The sequence below is a fragment of the Carcharhinus amblyrhynchos genome, unplaced genomic scaffold (genome assembly GCF_965287045.1).
Source record: "Carcharhinus amblyrhynchos unplaced genomic scaffold, sCarAmb.v2.hapA chromosome_1057, whole genome shotgun sequence".
Lineage (NCBI taxonomy): Eukaryota > Metazoa > Chordata > Chondrichthyes > Carcharhiniformes > Carcharhinidae > Carcharhinus > Carcharhinus amblyrhynchos.
In genome coordinates, this window is record NW_027650797.1 from 26,095 (window position 1) to 43,011 (window position 16,917).

At 55.0% G+C, this 16,917-nt stretch overlaps 1 protein-coding gene across 1 annotated transcript; it reads right to left on the reverse strand.

Moving 5' to 3' along the window:
• Positions 1-3,859: 3,859 nt before the first annotated feature.
• LOC145340478 (otoancorin-like) lies at positions 3,860-16,904 on the reverse strand. The gene is made up of 8 exons (XM_080184947.1): positions 16,747-16,904; positions 15,412-15,611; positions 13,201-13,356; positions 12,072-12,214; positions 11,461-11,597; positions 10,407-10,504; positions 6,075-6,219; positions 3,860-4,216 (listed from the first exon to the last, which is right to left on the reverse strand). Exons 2-8 carry the CDS (start codon positions 15,508-15,510, stop codon positions 4,128-4,130), a joined length of 867 nt encoding a protein of 288 aa, XP_080041073.1. The 5' UTR covers positions 15,511-15,611; positions 16,747-16,904; the 3' UTR covers positions 3,860-4,127.
• Between the last annotated feature and the right edge of the window lie 13 nt (positions 16,905-16,917).

Below are 16,917 nucleotides of genomic sequence, written 5' to 3' on the forward strand. Positions count from 1 at the left end.
CGCTGCCTCGGGGAAAAGCAGCCGGTATAATCAAGGACCCCCCCCCCACCCCGACACCCCGGACATTCTCTCTTCCACCTTCTTCCATCAGGGAAAAAGATACAAAAGTCTGAGGTCCCGTACCGACCGACTCAAGAACAGCTTCTTCCCTGCTGCTGTCAGACTTTTGAATGGACCTACCTCGCATTAAGCTGATCTTTCTCTACACCCTCGCTATGACTGTAACACTACATTCTGCACCCTCTCCTTTCCTTCTCTATGAACGGTATGCTTTGTCTGTATAGTGCGCAAGAAACAATATTTTTCATTATATCCAAATACGTGACAATAAGTCAAATCTATATACTCTATGAACGGTATGCTTTGTATAGTGCACAAGAAACAATAATTTTCACTGTGTCCTGATACATGTGACAATAATAAATCAAATCAAAATTGATGATAGTTGTCACAGTCACAGTTACAGGCACTAGTTTGCAATTCCAGATGTTGTTGTTTTGTGAATTGAGGTCCCTTTAAAAGCTAGTTATATGTCAATGTTTAAAATACAGGTGCATACAGGGTACACAGAGTGCAACATTTTTAACGAGGACTTGCATCAGGGTTGCTTTGGCAACAGGCTTTGCAGGCTTTTGCATTTTGGCACCCCTTAAATCCCCAGTGTTAACAGATTGCGAAACGAGGTTTTCCTCTATGGGTAACTGGGCATGGCTTATCAATGGGGAAATCAGCCTTGGTATCGTAACAATGAATTAAATTCCCACGGGCTGCCCGGAGCGGGATTTGAGGCTATGTTTCCACCAGGCCTTAAATAGTTTCCGTTGCTGGTGGTCCATCCCATCTGATACGCTCAGGAGCTCACCTGGAAAAGGTAAGATCTTAACCTCATTATCGCGATGGCTGTAAGTTAGAAGAGGGGAGTATGCAGAGGGATCTGGGTGTTCTGGTGCACCAGTGTGAAATTGTACGAATGATGTAATGGCATGATGGGACAACTGATCGACTATTTGGTACAAAGTAAGGAAAGCTGACCAAGCTATTCCAAAATGCCTGACCCCTGTAAGACCTGACAAAGCTGACTCCACATAAGAACATAAAAACTAGGAGCAGGAGTAGGCCATCTAGCCCCTCGAGCCTCGAGCCTGCCCCACCATTCAATAAGATCATGGCTGATCTGAAGTGGATCAGTTCCACTTACCCACCTGCTCCCCATAACCCTTAATTCCCTTATCTATCAGAAATCTATCCACCTGTCACTTAAACATATTCAATGAGGTAGCTTCCATCACTTCAACGGGCAGAGAATTCCAGAGACTCACTACCCTCTGAGAGAAGAAGTTCCTCCTCAACTCTGTTCTAAATTGACTCCCCCTTATTTTGAGGCTGTGCCCTCCAGTTCTGGTTTCCTTTCTAAGCGGGAAGAATCGCTCTACCTCTACCCTACCCATCCCCTTCATTATCTTATACGTCTCTATAAGATCCCCCCTCATCCTTCTAAACTCCAACGAGTACAGACCCAGTCGATTTAGTCTCTCTTCATTGTCCAACCCCCTCATCTCCGGTATCAGCCTGGTGAACCTCCTCTGCACCCCCTCCAAGGCCAATATATCCTTTCGCAAACACGGGGACCAAAACTGCACACAGTACTCCAGCTGCGGCCTCACCTAAGACATGGATAAACCCGGAGAAGGTTAAGACCTGATGAGGTGGGCTCTGCATGACCTAGGGGTGTATGAGTAAGACACGGTCAGGGATGAAGGAGTCACCGACCTCCTTCTGTTCTATCAAAGGACAAGATAAAGGTATGAATGACGAGACAGAGAGTTCAGCAGGTTGTACCATGATTTCTGATATTGTTTACGATGCTTCACGTCGTTAGTGTGCGCTTAAACTGGACCCATTGACGAGCAACACGACAGCTCAGTGACTGTTTGCTGTGCAGTTACAGGGACCCGGGTCGGATCTCCAGCTTGGGTCGGTGTCTGTGGGAGTTTGCACATTCTCCCCGTGTCTGCATGGGTTTCCTCCAGGCGCTCCGGTTTCCTCCCACACCCCAAAAACGTGCCTTTTAGGCTGATTGGTGTCAATAAATTGTCCCTGAATTGGATCTCCCATATTGTGGCGCACATATAATTCCCAAAATTTCCATCCCCTTGATTGTGGAGTCCACTAGAGGTAAACAAAAGTCGGAGGTAGAAGGAGGATTGGAACGAGGCACTCACTGAGGGTTAAAATGGGCAGCGTGGGCTTGTCGGGCCGAAGGGCCTGTCTCCTGTGCTGTTCGTTGTTCTATTACTGATCCCATTCCTGAACAAGCTCTGCTCACACAGACAGATAATGATGATGTACAAATGCTGAACTGATTCTTTCTGTAAGCACGTCGTAACGACTGCTCTCCAAACTCAAGTTACTGCCACCACCGCGTGCAGTCTTTCGGAGCTCAAGACTAAGTTATTTTGCCAGAATTAGTTTTGTTGAGTCTTTCTGTTAACAGTCGAGAAGCAGGAAAGTTTCCACTTCAACACCAGTCACTGAAGGTAAGCGTGCAGGTGCAGCAGGCGGTAAAGGCGGCAAATGGTATGTTGGCTTTCACTGCAAGAGGTTTGGAGTACAGGAGCAGGGATGGGTTATATAGGGTCTTGGTGAGGCCACACCTAGAGTATTGTGTACAGTTTTGGTCTCCTTTTCTGAGGAAGGATGTTCTTGTTCTCGAGGGAGTGCAGTGAAGGTTTACCAGGCTGATTCCGGGGACGGCGGGACTGATGTATGAGGAGAGATTGACCAGGCTGGGATTGTTTTCACTGGAGTTCAGGTGAATGGGGGGGGGGGGGATCTCATGTTGGGACGGTGGGTTAGTACTGCTGCCTCACAGCACCAGGGATCTGGGTTCCATTCCTGGCTCGGATCGCTGTCTGTGTGGAGTCCGCACGTTCTCCCTGTGTCTGCGTGGGTTTCTTCTGGTTTCCTCCCACAGTCTGAAAGATGTGTAGGTTAGGGTGGATTGGCCTTGCTAAATTGTCCCTTAGTGTCCAAAGATGTGTAGGTTAGGGTGGATTGGCCGTGCTAAATTGCCCCTTAGTGTCCAAAGATGTGTAGGTTAGGGTGGATTGGCCGTGCTAAATTGCCCCTTAGTGTCCAAAGATGTGTAGGTTAGGGTGGATTGGCCATGCTAAATTGTCCCTTAGTGTCCAAAGATGTGTAGGTTAGGGTGGATTGGCCGTGCTAAATTGCCCCTTAGTGTCCAAAGATGTGCAGGTTAGGGTGGATTGGCCGTGCTAAATTGCCCCTTAGTGTCCAAAGATGTGTAGGTTAGGGTGGATTGGCCGTGCTAAATTGCCCCTTAGTGTCCAAAGATGTGTAGGTTAGGGTGGATTGGCCGTGCTAAATTGTCCCTTAGTGTCCAAAGATGTGTAGGTTAGGGTGGATTGGCCGTGCTAAATTGCCCCTTAGTGTCCAAAGATGTGCAGGTTAGGGTGGATTGGCCGTGCTAAATTGTCCCTTAGTGTCCAAAGATGTGCAGGTTAGGGTGGATTGGCCGTGCTAAATTGTCCCTTAGTGTCCAAAGATGTGCAGGTTAGGGTGGATTGGCCATGCTAAATTGTCCCTTAGTGTCCAAAGATGTGCAGGTTAGGGTGGATTGACCATGCTAAATTGCCCCTTAGTGTCCAAAGATGTGCAGGTTAGGGTGGATTGGCCGTGCTAAATTGCCCCTTAGTGTCCAAAGATGTGCGGGTTAGGGTGGATTGGCCATGGTAAATTGCAGAATGGCCTCCTGCACTGAAGGAGATTCTATAAAAATAAACTGGTCAGAGACAAGAGAGAGCGAGAAATGGAAATGGTTTAATTACAGGTTGGGGAATGGGGTGAGATCATTCTTGCCCTGACAGTTTGGGGCAGTTACTGCTGGCCCATTCCAGGATTTGAGTGGTTACACGTTACGATTAGGAAGCACAGCTCTAAATCTATAGTAGGTTTCACTCGATAGTTCTTTTCGCACAGCCCCTCGGTCAGGGCGAGGGTTAGATAGGAGCAGAGAGCGATAGGGCCACAGCGTCTCAGCCGTAGCCTTGAGCGGGGTTGGAGGAGGGGGTTCGGAGCTCTGCGTCCTCGCAGCGACGGCTAAAGCTTCAGAGAAACAGCAGCAGCACGATCAGCGAGAGGGTGTGAGCCACGTGGATTAGTCCAAAGGAACTGAGGCCAGGACTGCGGGCTGCGACTGGTGGGGGGGACACAAGAGAGGTAAGTTAGTTACTCACTCCGCATTCAGCACCGGTTAGGTGGGATTACACACGCACACGCACATGCACATGCACACGCACACACTGGGATGGGCACTCAAACAGGCCATTTGGCCCCTCTCCTCATCCCCAACCCCAACACCACATCCTTCCATTCCTGTATCCCTCAGCTCTCTCTGTCCACTTTCCTCCACAACTGAAGCCCATCACTGCTACTCATCTCCCTCTCCCCCACGGGAGCCAGTCCCACATTCTCCCCCCCACCGTGGGGAGCCAGTCCCACATTGTCCCCCAACTCCCCACCCACCTCCCACCACCGCCCCCCGCCCCCCCCCCCAAACCGTGGGAGCGAGTCCCACATTCTCCCCCCCACCGTGGGGAGCCAGTCCCACATTGTCCCCCAACTCCCCATCCACCTCCCCCCCCCGCCCCCCCAAAACTGTGGGGAGCGCGTCCCACACTCTCCTTCCCCTCCCCACTCCCTGTCTAAAGTGTGTTCCCCATGGGATCTATTAGGGGATTTATCCCACATTTTGATCTCCGTCCCTTTCTGAATGTCTGTTCAGGGTGGGTGGTTAGTGCCGACCTCACCAGCGACACTCACAACCCGGGGAAGAAGTGGAAAAGTCTTCCCTTTCCTGTTCAACCTTTTAATAACCTCATCGAGACACAGTCAGTTCGTCCCCTTGTCCTGGTCCAGTGGCAAGAGCTTTAACTTGTCCAATCTGGCTTGGTAATCTGAACCTCTTAGTTCTGGGGCATCCTCCTGTCTTTTTCTATATATAGCTTCTATCTGCACATGTACACACGCAAGTCTGAGGTATATGGAGACGAGGACTGTGTACAGTGTGGTAAATGGGGTCCAATGAAGGTATATGGAGACTAGAACTGTGTCCGTTGTGTCAAGTGGGGTCTAACCGAGGTACATGGAGACTAAACCTGTACACTGTGGTCTAACTGAGGGATACGGAGACTAGAACTGTACACAGGTGTATGCAGGTTAGAACTGTGTACAGTGCTCTAAGTAAGGTCCAATGGAGGTATGTGGACTTGAGTACGGTGTGGGGTCTAATAGACAAGACCTGTGTACACAGGGCTCCACGTGGGGTCTAACCGAGGTATATGGAGATTAGACGTGTACACAATGTGCGATCTAACAGAGTTTACACAGACTAAACCTGTGTCTACAGTGACCTAAGCAGTTGTTACTACACTGTTCTCTCTGTCTGTGTCTCTCTCTCTGTGTGTATGTGTGTGTGCGTGCGCGCCTCTTTCCCTCTCTCTGGGTCTCTGTTTCTCTCTCTGTCTGTGTGTGTGTGTGTGTGTGTGTGTCTCTCTCTCTCTCTCTGCCTCTCACTGTGTGTGTCTCTCTCTCTCTTGGTCTCTGTGCGTGTGTCTCTCTCTCTCTGTGTGTGTGTGTCTCTCTCTCTCTCTGGGTCTGTGTGTATCTGGGTCTCTCTCTCTCTGTGTTTCTCTGTCTGTGCGTGTGCGTGTGTCTCTGTCTCTCTCTCTCTTTGGGTCTCCCTCTCTGGGTCTCTCAATGTGTGTGTGTCTGTCTCTCTCTGTCTCTCTGTGTCTGTCTCTCCGTGTCTCTGTCTCTCTCTCTCTCTCTGGGTCCCTCTCTGTGTGTGTCTCTGTCTTTCTCGCTCTGTAGGCCTCTCTCTGTGCCTCTCTCTCTCTCTGGGTCTCTGTGTCTGTCTGTGTGTGTGTGTCTCTCTGTGTCTCTCCCTCTCTCCCTCTGTGTGTCTCTCTCTCTCTCTGGGTCTCTGTCTCTCTCTCTCCCTCTGGGTCTCTGTGTCTCTCTCTCCGGGTCTCTCTAGTTCCTGAGGGACATACCAAAGATGTTTGTGGACCGTGTGGGCAGACCGAGAGCGGTGTTGATGGCTGCTCTCTGTGCCGTGCTCAGCTCTGCCATCTGAGTCTGAGTCACCGCTGCCGCGTTCTCTGGCCCGAGGCTCTGTAGCTGTGAGACCGACAGGACCTGCACAGGGAAGGCAAGGGAATGTCAACAGCCTCTGTATATGGTTATCCCCCCACTCCAACCCACCGCCTCGCCCCCAACCCTCCGCGCATAGTCCCCCGCCCCCCCCCTCCTCCGCGCCCAGTCCCCCGCCACCCCCCTCCGCACCCGCCCCTCTGCACACAGTACCCCCCCAACCCCAGTGCTCACTACCCCCCTCCATGCCCGGTTCCCACCCCCACTACCCCCTGGTCCCCCAAGACCCCCTCCATGCCTGGTGCCCCCCCTGCATCCAATGCCCCCACCACCCCTTCCCCACAAAGTGCCCCCCCCCCCCAACGGTGCCCACTACCCCCTCCACATTCTTGTGCCTACCTCCCTCTATTGCTGCAGTCACAGGCCCCGTCTCCCCGCCATGGGAGTTTACCCCCTCTGGGGGACACACGCTGCTGGCAACAACCCCCTCCGTTGCTACAGTACCTCCCAGACAGATCAGCACCACCTCACACACCCCGACTGCCCGGCACTTAGAGGGGGTGGTGGAGCAAACAGCGAAAAAACTGGTCAAAAAGTGAGTGTAAAGTGGGGGGGGGGGGTGGAGAGAGAGATAGGGAGGGGGATGTAGGGGCTGGAGGGGGTTACAGAGATAGGGAGGGGGGTGTAGGAGCTGGAGGGGGTTACAGAGATAGGGAGGGGGTGTAGGGGGCTGGAGGGAGTTACAGAGATAGGGAGGGGGTGTAGGGGGCTGGAGGAGGTTACAGAGAAAGGGAGGGGGGTGTAGGAGCTGGAGGGGGTTACAGAGATAGGGAGGGGGGTGTAGGAGCTGGAGGGGGTTACAGAGATAGGGAGGGGGTGTAGGGGGCTGGAGGGAGTTACAGAGATAGGGAGGGGGTGCAGGGGGCTGGAGGGAGTTACAGAGATAGGGAGGGGGTGTAGGGGGTTACAGAGATAGGGAGGGGGTGTAGGGGGCTGGAGGTTACAGAGATAGGGAGGGGGTGTAGGGGGCTGGAGGGGGTTACAGAGATAGGGAGGGGAGTGTAGGGGGGCTGGAGGGGGTTCAGAGATAGGGAGGGGGTGTAGGGGGCTGGAGGAGGTTACAGAGATAAGGAGGGGTGTGTAGGGGGCTGGAGGGGGTTACAGAGATAGGGAGGGGGTGTAGAGGGCTGGAGGGAGTTACAGAGATAGGGAGGGGGTGTAGGGGGTTACAGAGATAGGGAGGGGGTGTAGGGGGCTGGAGGGGGTTACAGAGATAGGGAGGGGGTGTAGGGGGCTGGAGGAGGTTACAGAGATAGGGAGGGGGTGTAGGGGGCTGGAGGAGGTTACAGAGATAGGGAGGGGGGTGTAGGAGCTGGAGGGGGTTACAGAGATAGGGAGGGGGGTGTAGGAGCTGGAGGGGGTTACAGAGATAGGGAGGGGGCTGGAGGGAGTTACAGAGATAGGGAGGGGGTGCAGGGGGCTGGAGGGAGTTACAGAGATAGGGAGGGGGTGTAGGGGGTTACAGAGATAGGGAGGGGGTGTAGGGGGCTGGAGGGGGTTACAGAGATAGGGAGGGGGGTGTAGGGTGCTGGAGGAGGTTACAGAGATAGGGAGGGGGTGTAGGGGGTTACAGAGATAGGGAGGGGGTGTAGGGGGTTACAGAGATAGGGAGGGGGTGTAGGGGGTTACAGAGATAGGGAGGGGGTGTAGGGGGCTGGAGGGGGTTACAGAGATAGGGAGGGGGTGTAGGGGGCTGGAGGGAGTTACAGAGATAGGGAGGGGGCTGGAGGGGGTTACAGAGATAGGGAGGGGGGTGTAGGAGCTGGAGGGAGTTACAGAGATAGGGAGGGGTGTAGGGGGTTACAGAGATAGGGAGGGGGTGTAGGAGCTGGAGGGGGTTACAGAGATAGGGAGGGGGGTGTAGGAGCTGGAGGGGGTTACAGAGATAGGGAGGGGGTGTAGGGGGCTGGAGGAGGTTACAGAGATAGGGAGGGGGTGTAGGGGGCTGGAGGAGGTTACAGAGATAGGGAGGGGGTGTAGGGGGTTACAGAGCTAGGGAGGGGGTTACAGAGCTAGGGAGGGGGTTACAGAGATAGGGAGGGGGTGTAGGGGGGCTGGAGGGGGTTACAGAGATAGGGAGGGGGTGTAGGGGGCTGGAGGAAGTTACAGACATAGGGAGGGGGTGTAGGGGGCTGAAGGGGGTTACAGAGATAGGGAGGGGGTGTAGGAGCTGGAGGGGGTTACAGAGATAGGGAGGGGGTGTAGGGGGCTGGAGGGGGTTACAGAGATAGGGAGGGGGTGTAGGGGGCTGGAGGGAGTTACAGAGATAGGGAGGGGGTGTAGGGGGTTACAGAGATAGGGAGGGGGTGTAGGGGGCTGGAGGGGGTTACAGAGATAGGGAGGGGGTGTAGGGGGCTGGAGGGAGTTACAGAGATAGGGAGGGGGTGTAGGGGGTTACAGAGATAGGGAGGGGGTGTAGGGGGCTGGAGGGGGTTACAGAGATAGGGAGGGGGTGTAGGGGCTGGAGGGGGTTACAGAGATAGGGAGGGGGTGTAGGAGCTGGAGGGGGTTACAGAGATCGGGAGGGGGGTGTAGGGGGCTGGAGGGAGTTACAGAGATAGGGAGGGGGTGTAGGGGGCTGGAGGTTACAGAGATAGGGAGGGGGTGTAGGGGGCTGGAGGGGGTTACAGAGATAGGGAGGGGGTGTAGGGGGCTGGAGGAGGTTACAGAGATAAGGAGGGGTGTGTAGGGGGCTGGAGGGGTTACCGAGATAGGGAGGGGGTGTAGAGGGCTGGAGGGAGTTACAGAGATAGGGAGGGGGTGTAGGGGGTTACAGAGATAGGGAGGGGGTGTAGGGGGCTGGAGGGGGTTACAGAGATAGGGAGGGGGGTGTAGGAGCTGGAGGGAGTTACAGAGATAGGGAGGGGGTGTGTAGGGGGCTGGAGGAGGGAGGGGGTGTCGAGGGCTGGAGGGAGTTACAGAGATAGGGAGGGGGTGTAGGGGGCTGGAGGGGGTTACAGAGATAGGGAGGGGATGTAGGGGGCTGGAGGGGGTTACAGAGATAGGGAGGGGGTGTAGGGGGCTGGAGGGAGTTACAGAGATAGGGAGGGGGCTGGAGGGGGTTACAGATATAGGGAGGGGGGTGTAGGAGCTGGAGGGAGTTACAGAGATAGGGAGGGGGTGTAGGGGGTTACAGAGATAGGGAGGGGGTGTAGGGGGCTGGAGGGGGTTACAGAGATAGGGAGGGGGTGTAGGGGGTTACAGAGATAGGGAGGGGGTGTAGGGACTGGAGGGGGTTACAGAGATAGGGAGGGGGTGTAGGGGGTTACAGAGATAGGGAGGGGGTGTAGGGGGTTACAGAGATAGGGAGGGGGTGTAGGGACTGGAGGGGGTTACAGAGATAGGGAGGGGGTGTAGGGGGTTACAGAGATAGGGAGGGGGTGTAGGGACTGGAGGGGGTTACAGAGATAGGGAGGGGGTGTAGGGGGCTGGAGGAGGTTACAGAGATAGGGAGGGGGTGTAGGGGCTGGAGGGGGTTACAGAGATAGGGAGGGGGGTGTAGGGAGCTGGAGGAGGTTACAGAGATAGGGAGGGGGTGTAGGGGGCTGGAGGGAGTTACAGAGATAGGGAGGGGGTGTAGGGGGGCTGGAGGGGGTTACAGAGATAGGGAGGGGGTTACAGAGATAGGGAGGGGGTTACAGAGATAGGGAGGGGGTGTAGGGGGGCTGGAGGGGGTTACAGAGATAGGGAGGGGGGTGTAGGGAGCTGGAGGGGGTTACAGAGATAGGGAGGGGGGTGTGGGAGGGGGTGTAGGAGCGGGTGTGAGGGAATGGAGAGCGACAGTCGCTGAGAATGCTGGTAATGAGTAACTGGGACCGATTGCTCGGCCTGAGGCCCGGGGAGGATGGAGGGGGGGGGATCATCATCGTGACTGTCCCCCTCTGGCCCCCCACCCGCCACCTCGCCTGGGCGAGGGGCTGGATTTGGGACCCTCCCTCAATCCCGTTCTGTTCAACAGGACGTGGAAGGCTGGGGGGGGGGGGGGGGGCGGGGGGGAGGTCGTCACTCCTCGGGAGTCGCCCCGTTGGTACCCAATCCAACTCTGGCCTTCCAGGCTTGACTTACGATCCCTTTGCCCTCGTCCTCCGCCCACCACCACCCCCCCCCACCTCCCCGCCGCAACCCCCGTCCCACCCATTCCCCAAAACCCGGGGGGCGGGGGGGTGCCGTACCTGGAATCTCTCGGGAGGGATACATGCCACTGCGCTGGGGCAGATGTATGACATTACGCCCCTACTTAGACCCTTCAGGTCCTCGCTACTTGCTCCGGCTGTGAGGGGGAAGCAGAGACAACAGATTGTTACACACACTCCTTGGGGGTGGGGGGGTAGAAGGTTTGGTACAGAGCCCCCCGACACCCCCCCCAATCCAGGCCGGTAAATCCAGAACGTGTCACTCCAGCTCTCCAATGGCCACTACAGATGTTCTTCTCTGTTGCGACCATGGATTCCATCACTGGGGGTGCTTAGATTGGTGCCCAGGTTTCTCAAGCCCCCGCAAAGCTCTGGATAAGGTCCCACTCGCACGAGGGGTGGGGGCAAGGCTACAAGAACGGGGCTGACTGACCACCCGCAAGTCTTTCCGTGTGGAAGAGTTTGACGGTCAGTCCAAACTCACCAAGATCTTGCCCAATGTGACTGGGGTTGGGGTTGGGGTTGGGGGGAGGGAAACAGATGGTCACAAATGTCCTGGTGGGTAACGGCACCCAGAGAGAGAGAGAGAGAGAGACAGTGAGGGGGACACAGTTATTCGGGAAAGGTGTCATCCCAATTGATACACAGCAAGATCCCATCGGAACCAAGAGTCAATCTCTCTTCGTTGAGGGATGTGGACGGAGGGGTAAGCATGGGGGCTGGGGACACTGGATGGCAAGTCTTCCACCCGCTCCCCACACGCCTAATTGCCTCCCCAAACCCTCAACTCAAGTGGTTCCACTTCCCACAGTGGAGGGGTCCCCAAGGGGAGGCTGGGCACTGTGGGACAGGCAGGAGGGGAGGGTGGAAGTTCCGAGGTTCAGGGGGCAGTGTCACTGACAGTGCAGCACTCCCTCAGGACGGTGTCGGGGGGAAATCGCTTGGCGGGGAGTGGGGGGGGCTGGGATTTCTGTGCGTCAGAGACGGAGTGATGAAGGAACGCTCTGTTCCAACCCAAACCCATCCTCCTCCCCCTGCCAAGCCTTCCTGGAGAGAGGGGGAGACGTGAGACACGGTGTTGGCAGATCCGTACCGGCAACATTCCCCAATTCCGACATCTCGGCTGGCGACCAGGAACTCATTGGACCGAATACTTCTGCCACTTTCTCCTTCAGCAACTCCATTGTCTCCAGAGGGCAAGTGAGTTTCCCCAGGCTCCTGGCTGCAAACCTGCCAGCAAAAATAGCAAAGAAAGATCCCATTTGTGTTCCAGACAGCGAGGCTCCTTCCCACACTCCCAGGACAGGGACAGCACGGGGTTAGATACAGAGTAAAGCTCCCTTTACACTGTCCCCCCATCAAACACTCCCAGGACAGGTACAGCACGGGGTTAGATACAGAGTAAAGCTCCCTCTACACTGTCCCCCCCATCAAACACTCCCAGGACAGGTACAGCACGGGGTTAGATACAGAGTAAAGCTCCCTTTACACTGTCCCCCCATCAAACACTCCCAGGACAGGTACAGCACGGGGTTAGATACAGAGTAAAGCTCCCTCTACACTGTTCCAACGCCGGCATATCCACACCCCAGGGTTGTTGCTGGGGGGTGGGGGGTAGATATTGGAGGTAGGGAGGGGGGTTTGGGAGTTTGGAGGGGTGTCTCACCCCCTGTGCAGGGACAGAGTGGGAGGAGGGGAACTCACTTGACCGCCTCGGTGTTGAGCTGGGATATTTGATCAGTGTTCATTCCACAGAGGAAATTGCCCAGGCCGGTTAGTTCAAGGTTTCCCAGGCCAGCCACTGTGAGGTTGTTAAGCTGGAGGTACCGTTCCAGTACAGCCGCTCTCTGCAGGGACACAAGAGAAAGCTGGGGTCAGTCTCTGGAGGAGAGGCCTCTCATCGCTCGGGAACAACTACCCCACACCTTCAAACATCCACCCCCAACAACTCACCCAGCTTAATCACACCAGGGCCACCCCTACCTCGGCCTGTAACCTCCTCCCTCCCCTACACCCCCCTCCCTATCTCTGTAACCTCCTCCAGCCCCCTACACCCCCCCTCCCTATCTCTGTAACCTCCTCCAGCCCCCTACACCCCCCTCCCTATCTCTGTAACCTCCTCCAGCCCCCTACACCCCCTCCCTATCAAATCTTTTAAAGCTTAAAGTTTATTTATCAGTGTCACAAGTAAGGCTTACATTAACACCGCAATGAAGTTACTGTGAAAATCCGCCACACTCCTGTTCGGGTTACACTGAGGGAGAATTCAGCACGGCCAATCCACCCTAACCAGCACGTCTTTCGGACTGTAGGAGGAAAGCGGAGCACCCGGAGGAAACCCATGCAGACACGGGGAGAATGTGCAGACTCCACACAGACAGTGACCCGAGCTGGGAATCGAACCCGGGTCCCTGGCGCTGTGAGGCAGCAGTGCTAACCCACTGTGTCACCGTGCTGCTGGGTATCGAACCCGGGTCCCTGGCGCTGTGAGGCAGCAGTGCTAACCCACTGTGTCACCGTGCTGCTGGGAATCGAACCCAGGTCCCTGGCGCTGTGAGGCAGCAGCGCTAACCCACTGTGTCACCGTGCTGCTGGGAATCGAACCCGGGTCCCTGGCGCTGTGAGACAGCAGTGCTAACCCACTGTGTCACCGTGCTGCTGGGAATCGAACCCGGGTCCCTGGTGCTGTGAGGCAGCAGTGCTAATCCACTGTGTCAGCTTGCTGTCCCTCTCTAAGCCCGGGTTTGAGAATTTCTTGCCGCGAATCGCACCAGGAGATTCAGGGTGTGGTTCGAGCGGGATCTGTTCTCCCGTGGGCTGGGGGTGGCGTTACCTTCTCCTGGGTCCATGTGGGGCATGGTGACATGCCCTCCAAGGTGTCGATGGAACTGAGGTCTAGCTGCTTGAGATCGGCCACGTCGAGGACACTGATCAGGTACTTCAGATTGGAGATCTGCTCTTGGTCAAAGCCAGACGTTGGTCCCCAAGCCTGCAGAGAAACAGACAAACAGGTCAGGCTGCTGTGGGAATACAATCAGGGCCTTGTTCAACTGGACATCCTAAATTATAGAACTGGATACACTCAAATCAAACACAGTTAAACCTCAGGTAGGCCAGACTTGACCGAAGTCAAAGACAAAAATACGTCTGGTCAGAACATTGAATATAGGAGTTGGGACGTCTTGTTGAAGTTGTACAAGACATTGGTAAGGCCACACTTGGAATACTGTGTACAGTTCTGGTCACCCTATTATAGAAAGGATATTAAAGTCGTAGATGTTTACAGCATCTGCCCAACTTGTCCATGCTGCCCTTTTTTTCAAACCCCTAAGCTAATCCCAATTAAGGCAATAAGACATCAGAGCAGAATTAGGCCACTCGGCCCATCGAGTCTGCTCTGCCATTCAAACACGGCTCACACTTTCCCACATTGTATTCCATCTGCCCCTTCTCTGCCCGCTCTCCGAACCTGTCCAAGTCCTTCTGCAGCCCCCCTGCTTCCCCAATACTACCCCTGTCCCTCTACACATCTTTGTACCATCTGCAAACTTAGCAACAGCGCCTTCAGTTCCTTCCTCCAAATCGTTAACATGTGGTGTGAAAAGTTATGATCCCAGCACTGACCCCCTGAGGCACACTACTCATCACCGGCTGCCATCCTGAGAAAGACCCCTTCATCCCCACTCTCTGCTTTCTGCTAGTCAGCCAATCCTCTATCCATGCCAGGATCTTACCCTTAACACCCTGGGCTAACTTATTTAACAATCTCCTATGTGGCACCTTGTCAAAGGCCTTCTGGAAATCCCAATTGCCCGCATTTGGCCCATATCCCTCTATACCCATCGTACGCATGTAACTGTCTAAGTGCTTTTAAAAGACAAAATTGTACCCACCTCTACTACTGCCTCTGGCAGCTCGTTCCAGATACTCACCACCCTCTGTGTGAAAAAATTGCCCCTCTGGACCCTCTCCCTCAAACCTGTGCCCTCTAGTTTTAGACTCCCCTAGCTTTGGGAAAAGATGTTGACTATCTAGCTGATCTGTGCCCCTCATTATTATTGGGTCCCATATTATTAAACTAGAAAGAGCGCAGAAAAGATTTACTAGGATGCTACCGGGACTTGACGGTTTGAGTTATAAGGAGAGGCTGGATAGACTGGGACTTTTTTCCTCTGGAGTGTAGGAGGCTGAGGGGTGATCTTATAGAGGCCTATAACATAATGAGGGGCACAGATCAGCTAGATAGGGTCATGAATGTAGCCCAATCCATCACACAAACCAGCCCCCCATCCACTGACTCCGCCTACACTTCCCGCTGCCTCGGGGAAAAGCAGCCAGAATAATCAAGGACCCCCCCCCCACACACCCCGGACATTCTCTCTTCCACCTTCTTCCATCGGGAAAAAGATACAAAAGTCTGAGGTCCCGTACCGACCGACTCAAGAACAGCTTCTTCCCTGCCGCTGTCAGACTTTTGAATGGACCTACCTCGCATTAAGCTGATCTTTCTCTCCACTCTAGCTGTGACTGTAACACTACATTCTGCACCCTCTCCTTTCCTTCTCTATGAACGGTATGCTTTGTCTGTATAGTGCACAAGAAACAATACTTTTCACTGTATCCCGATACATGTGACAATAATAAATCAAATCTAATCATTTATTGTCCATCCCTAGTTGCCCTTGGAGGGGCAGTTGAGAGTCAACCACATTGCAGAGTGGCTCTGGAGTCACATGTAGGCAGATGTCCTTCCCTAAAGGAACAAGATGGGCTTTTCTGACAATGGGTCATCAGTAGATTCTTAATTCCAGATTTTTTTATTGAATTCAAATTCCACCATCTGCCGTGGGTGGGATTCGAACCCGGGCCCCCAGAACATTAGCTGAGTTCTGGATTAATAGTCTAGCGATAATATCACCGGGCCATCACCTCCCTTGCGTCTCACTGCGCGCCGCTACATTAGTAAATGGCTGACCCATACTGTGGGCAGTCCCGTCACCCTCTCTGGCCCTCCCCTCTCAATCTGCCCCCTCTTAACCGTTACCTCCACTGCTTTGTCCACCAAAGCCACACGCTGCTGCTGAGAGAAGCCAAGCACTGAGGACAGGAGATCGACTGTGTCCTCAAAGGTCTGGGTGGACATCAGGCCAGTTGTTCCACGGTCCAGTATGAGTTCGCCTCTCCCAGTTCCTGGATCTCCTCGGTGCTGGGTACCACTTACACGATGCTGTGACAATCGGCACACTGTTGGTTACTCAATCTCTCTGACAGCAGGGAGGGTAACACAGCACCTACCCCCGAAAAAACTCCCATCAGACACCTGCTCTCACTTTCATACCCTCTCCTCTGCTGTCTCTCTCGCTCTGTGTGTGTGTCTCTCTCGCTGCCTCTCTCTCTCTCTCTCGCTGCCTCTCTCTCTCTCTCTCTCTCGCTGCTCTCTCTCTCTCTCTCGCTGCCTCCCTCTCTCTCTCGCTGCCTCCCTCTCTCTCTCGCTGCCTCCCTCTCTCTCTCGCTGCCTCCCTCTCTCTCTCGCTGCCTCCCTCTCTCTCTCGCTGCCTCCCTCTCTCTCTCGCTGCCTCCCTCTCTCTCTCTCGCTGCCTCCCTCTCTCTCTCTCGCTGCCTCCCTCTCTCTCTCTCGCTGCCTCCTCTCTCTCTCTCGCTGCCTCCCTCTCTCTCTCTCGCTGCCTCCTCTCTCTCTCGCTGCCTCCCTCTCTCTCTCGCTGCCTCCCTCTCTCTCTCGCTGCCTCCCTCTCTCTCTCGCTGCCTCCCTCTCTCTCTCGCTGCCTCCCTCTCTCTCTCGCTGTCTCTGCCTCTCCACCCTCCCCCACGCCTCTGCACCACTACATCCCTCTCCAAATAAGTACCCCTCAAATGGCAGAGTGGTGGCTATCGGGGGATTCTCAAGAGGACATAACTGGAGGAACGCAGAGAGCTCAGAGGGTTGTAGGGGGTTGGTGGGGGTTACAGAGATAGGGAGGGGGGTGTAGGGGGCTGGTGGGGGATACAGAGATAGGGAGGGGGGTGGGGAGTATATGAGACGTTAAGGGTATTTCTCCACCGTAGGGGTTCTACAATTTATGAGTGCACAAGTAAGGCTTACATTAACACCGCAATGAAGTTACTGTGAAAATCCCCCAGTCACCACACTCCTGTACACTGAGGGAGAATTTAGCACGGCCAATCCACACGTCTTTCAGACTGTGGGAGGAAACCAGAGCACCCGGAGGAAACCACGCAGACACGGGGAGAGTGTGCAGACTCTGCACAGACAGTGACCCGAGGCTGGGAGTCGAACCCGGGTCCCTGGCGCTGTGAGGCTGGAGCGGATGGGCTGAATGGCCTGGTGGTGGTGGTGCCAGGCGGTTGGGATGCTGCTTACCTGCCCGTGCGGTAGCGGGTGCGGCCTGCGCCCGCTCTCCCACCACGATGACGAAGATCTTGGCCTTGCTCTGGATGCTTGCGCCGGTGGCGTCGAACTCTGGAGAGGAGGCTGGGCCCACCTGGGGGGCGGAAAAACTCCAACAGGGCGTCCTTCACAACCGTCTGCAAG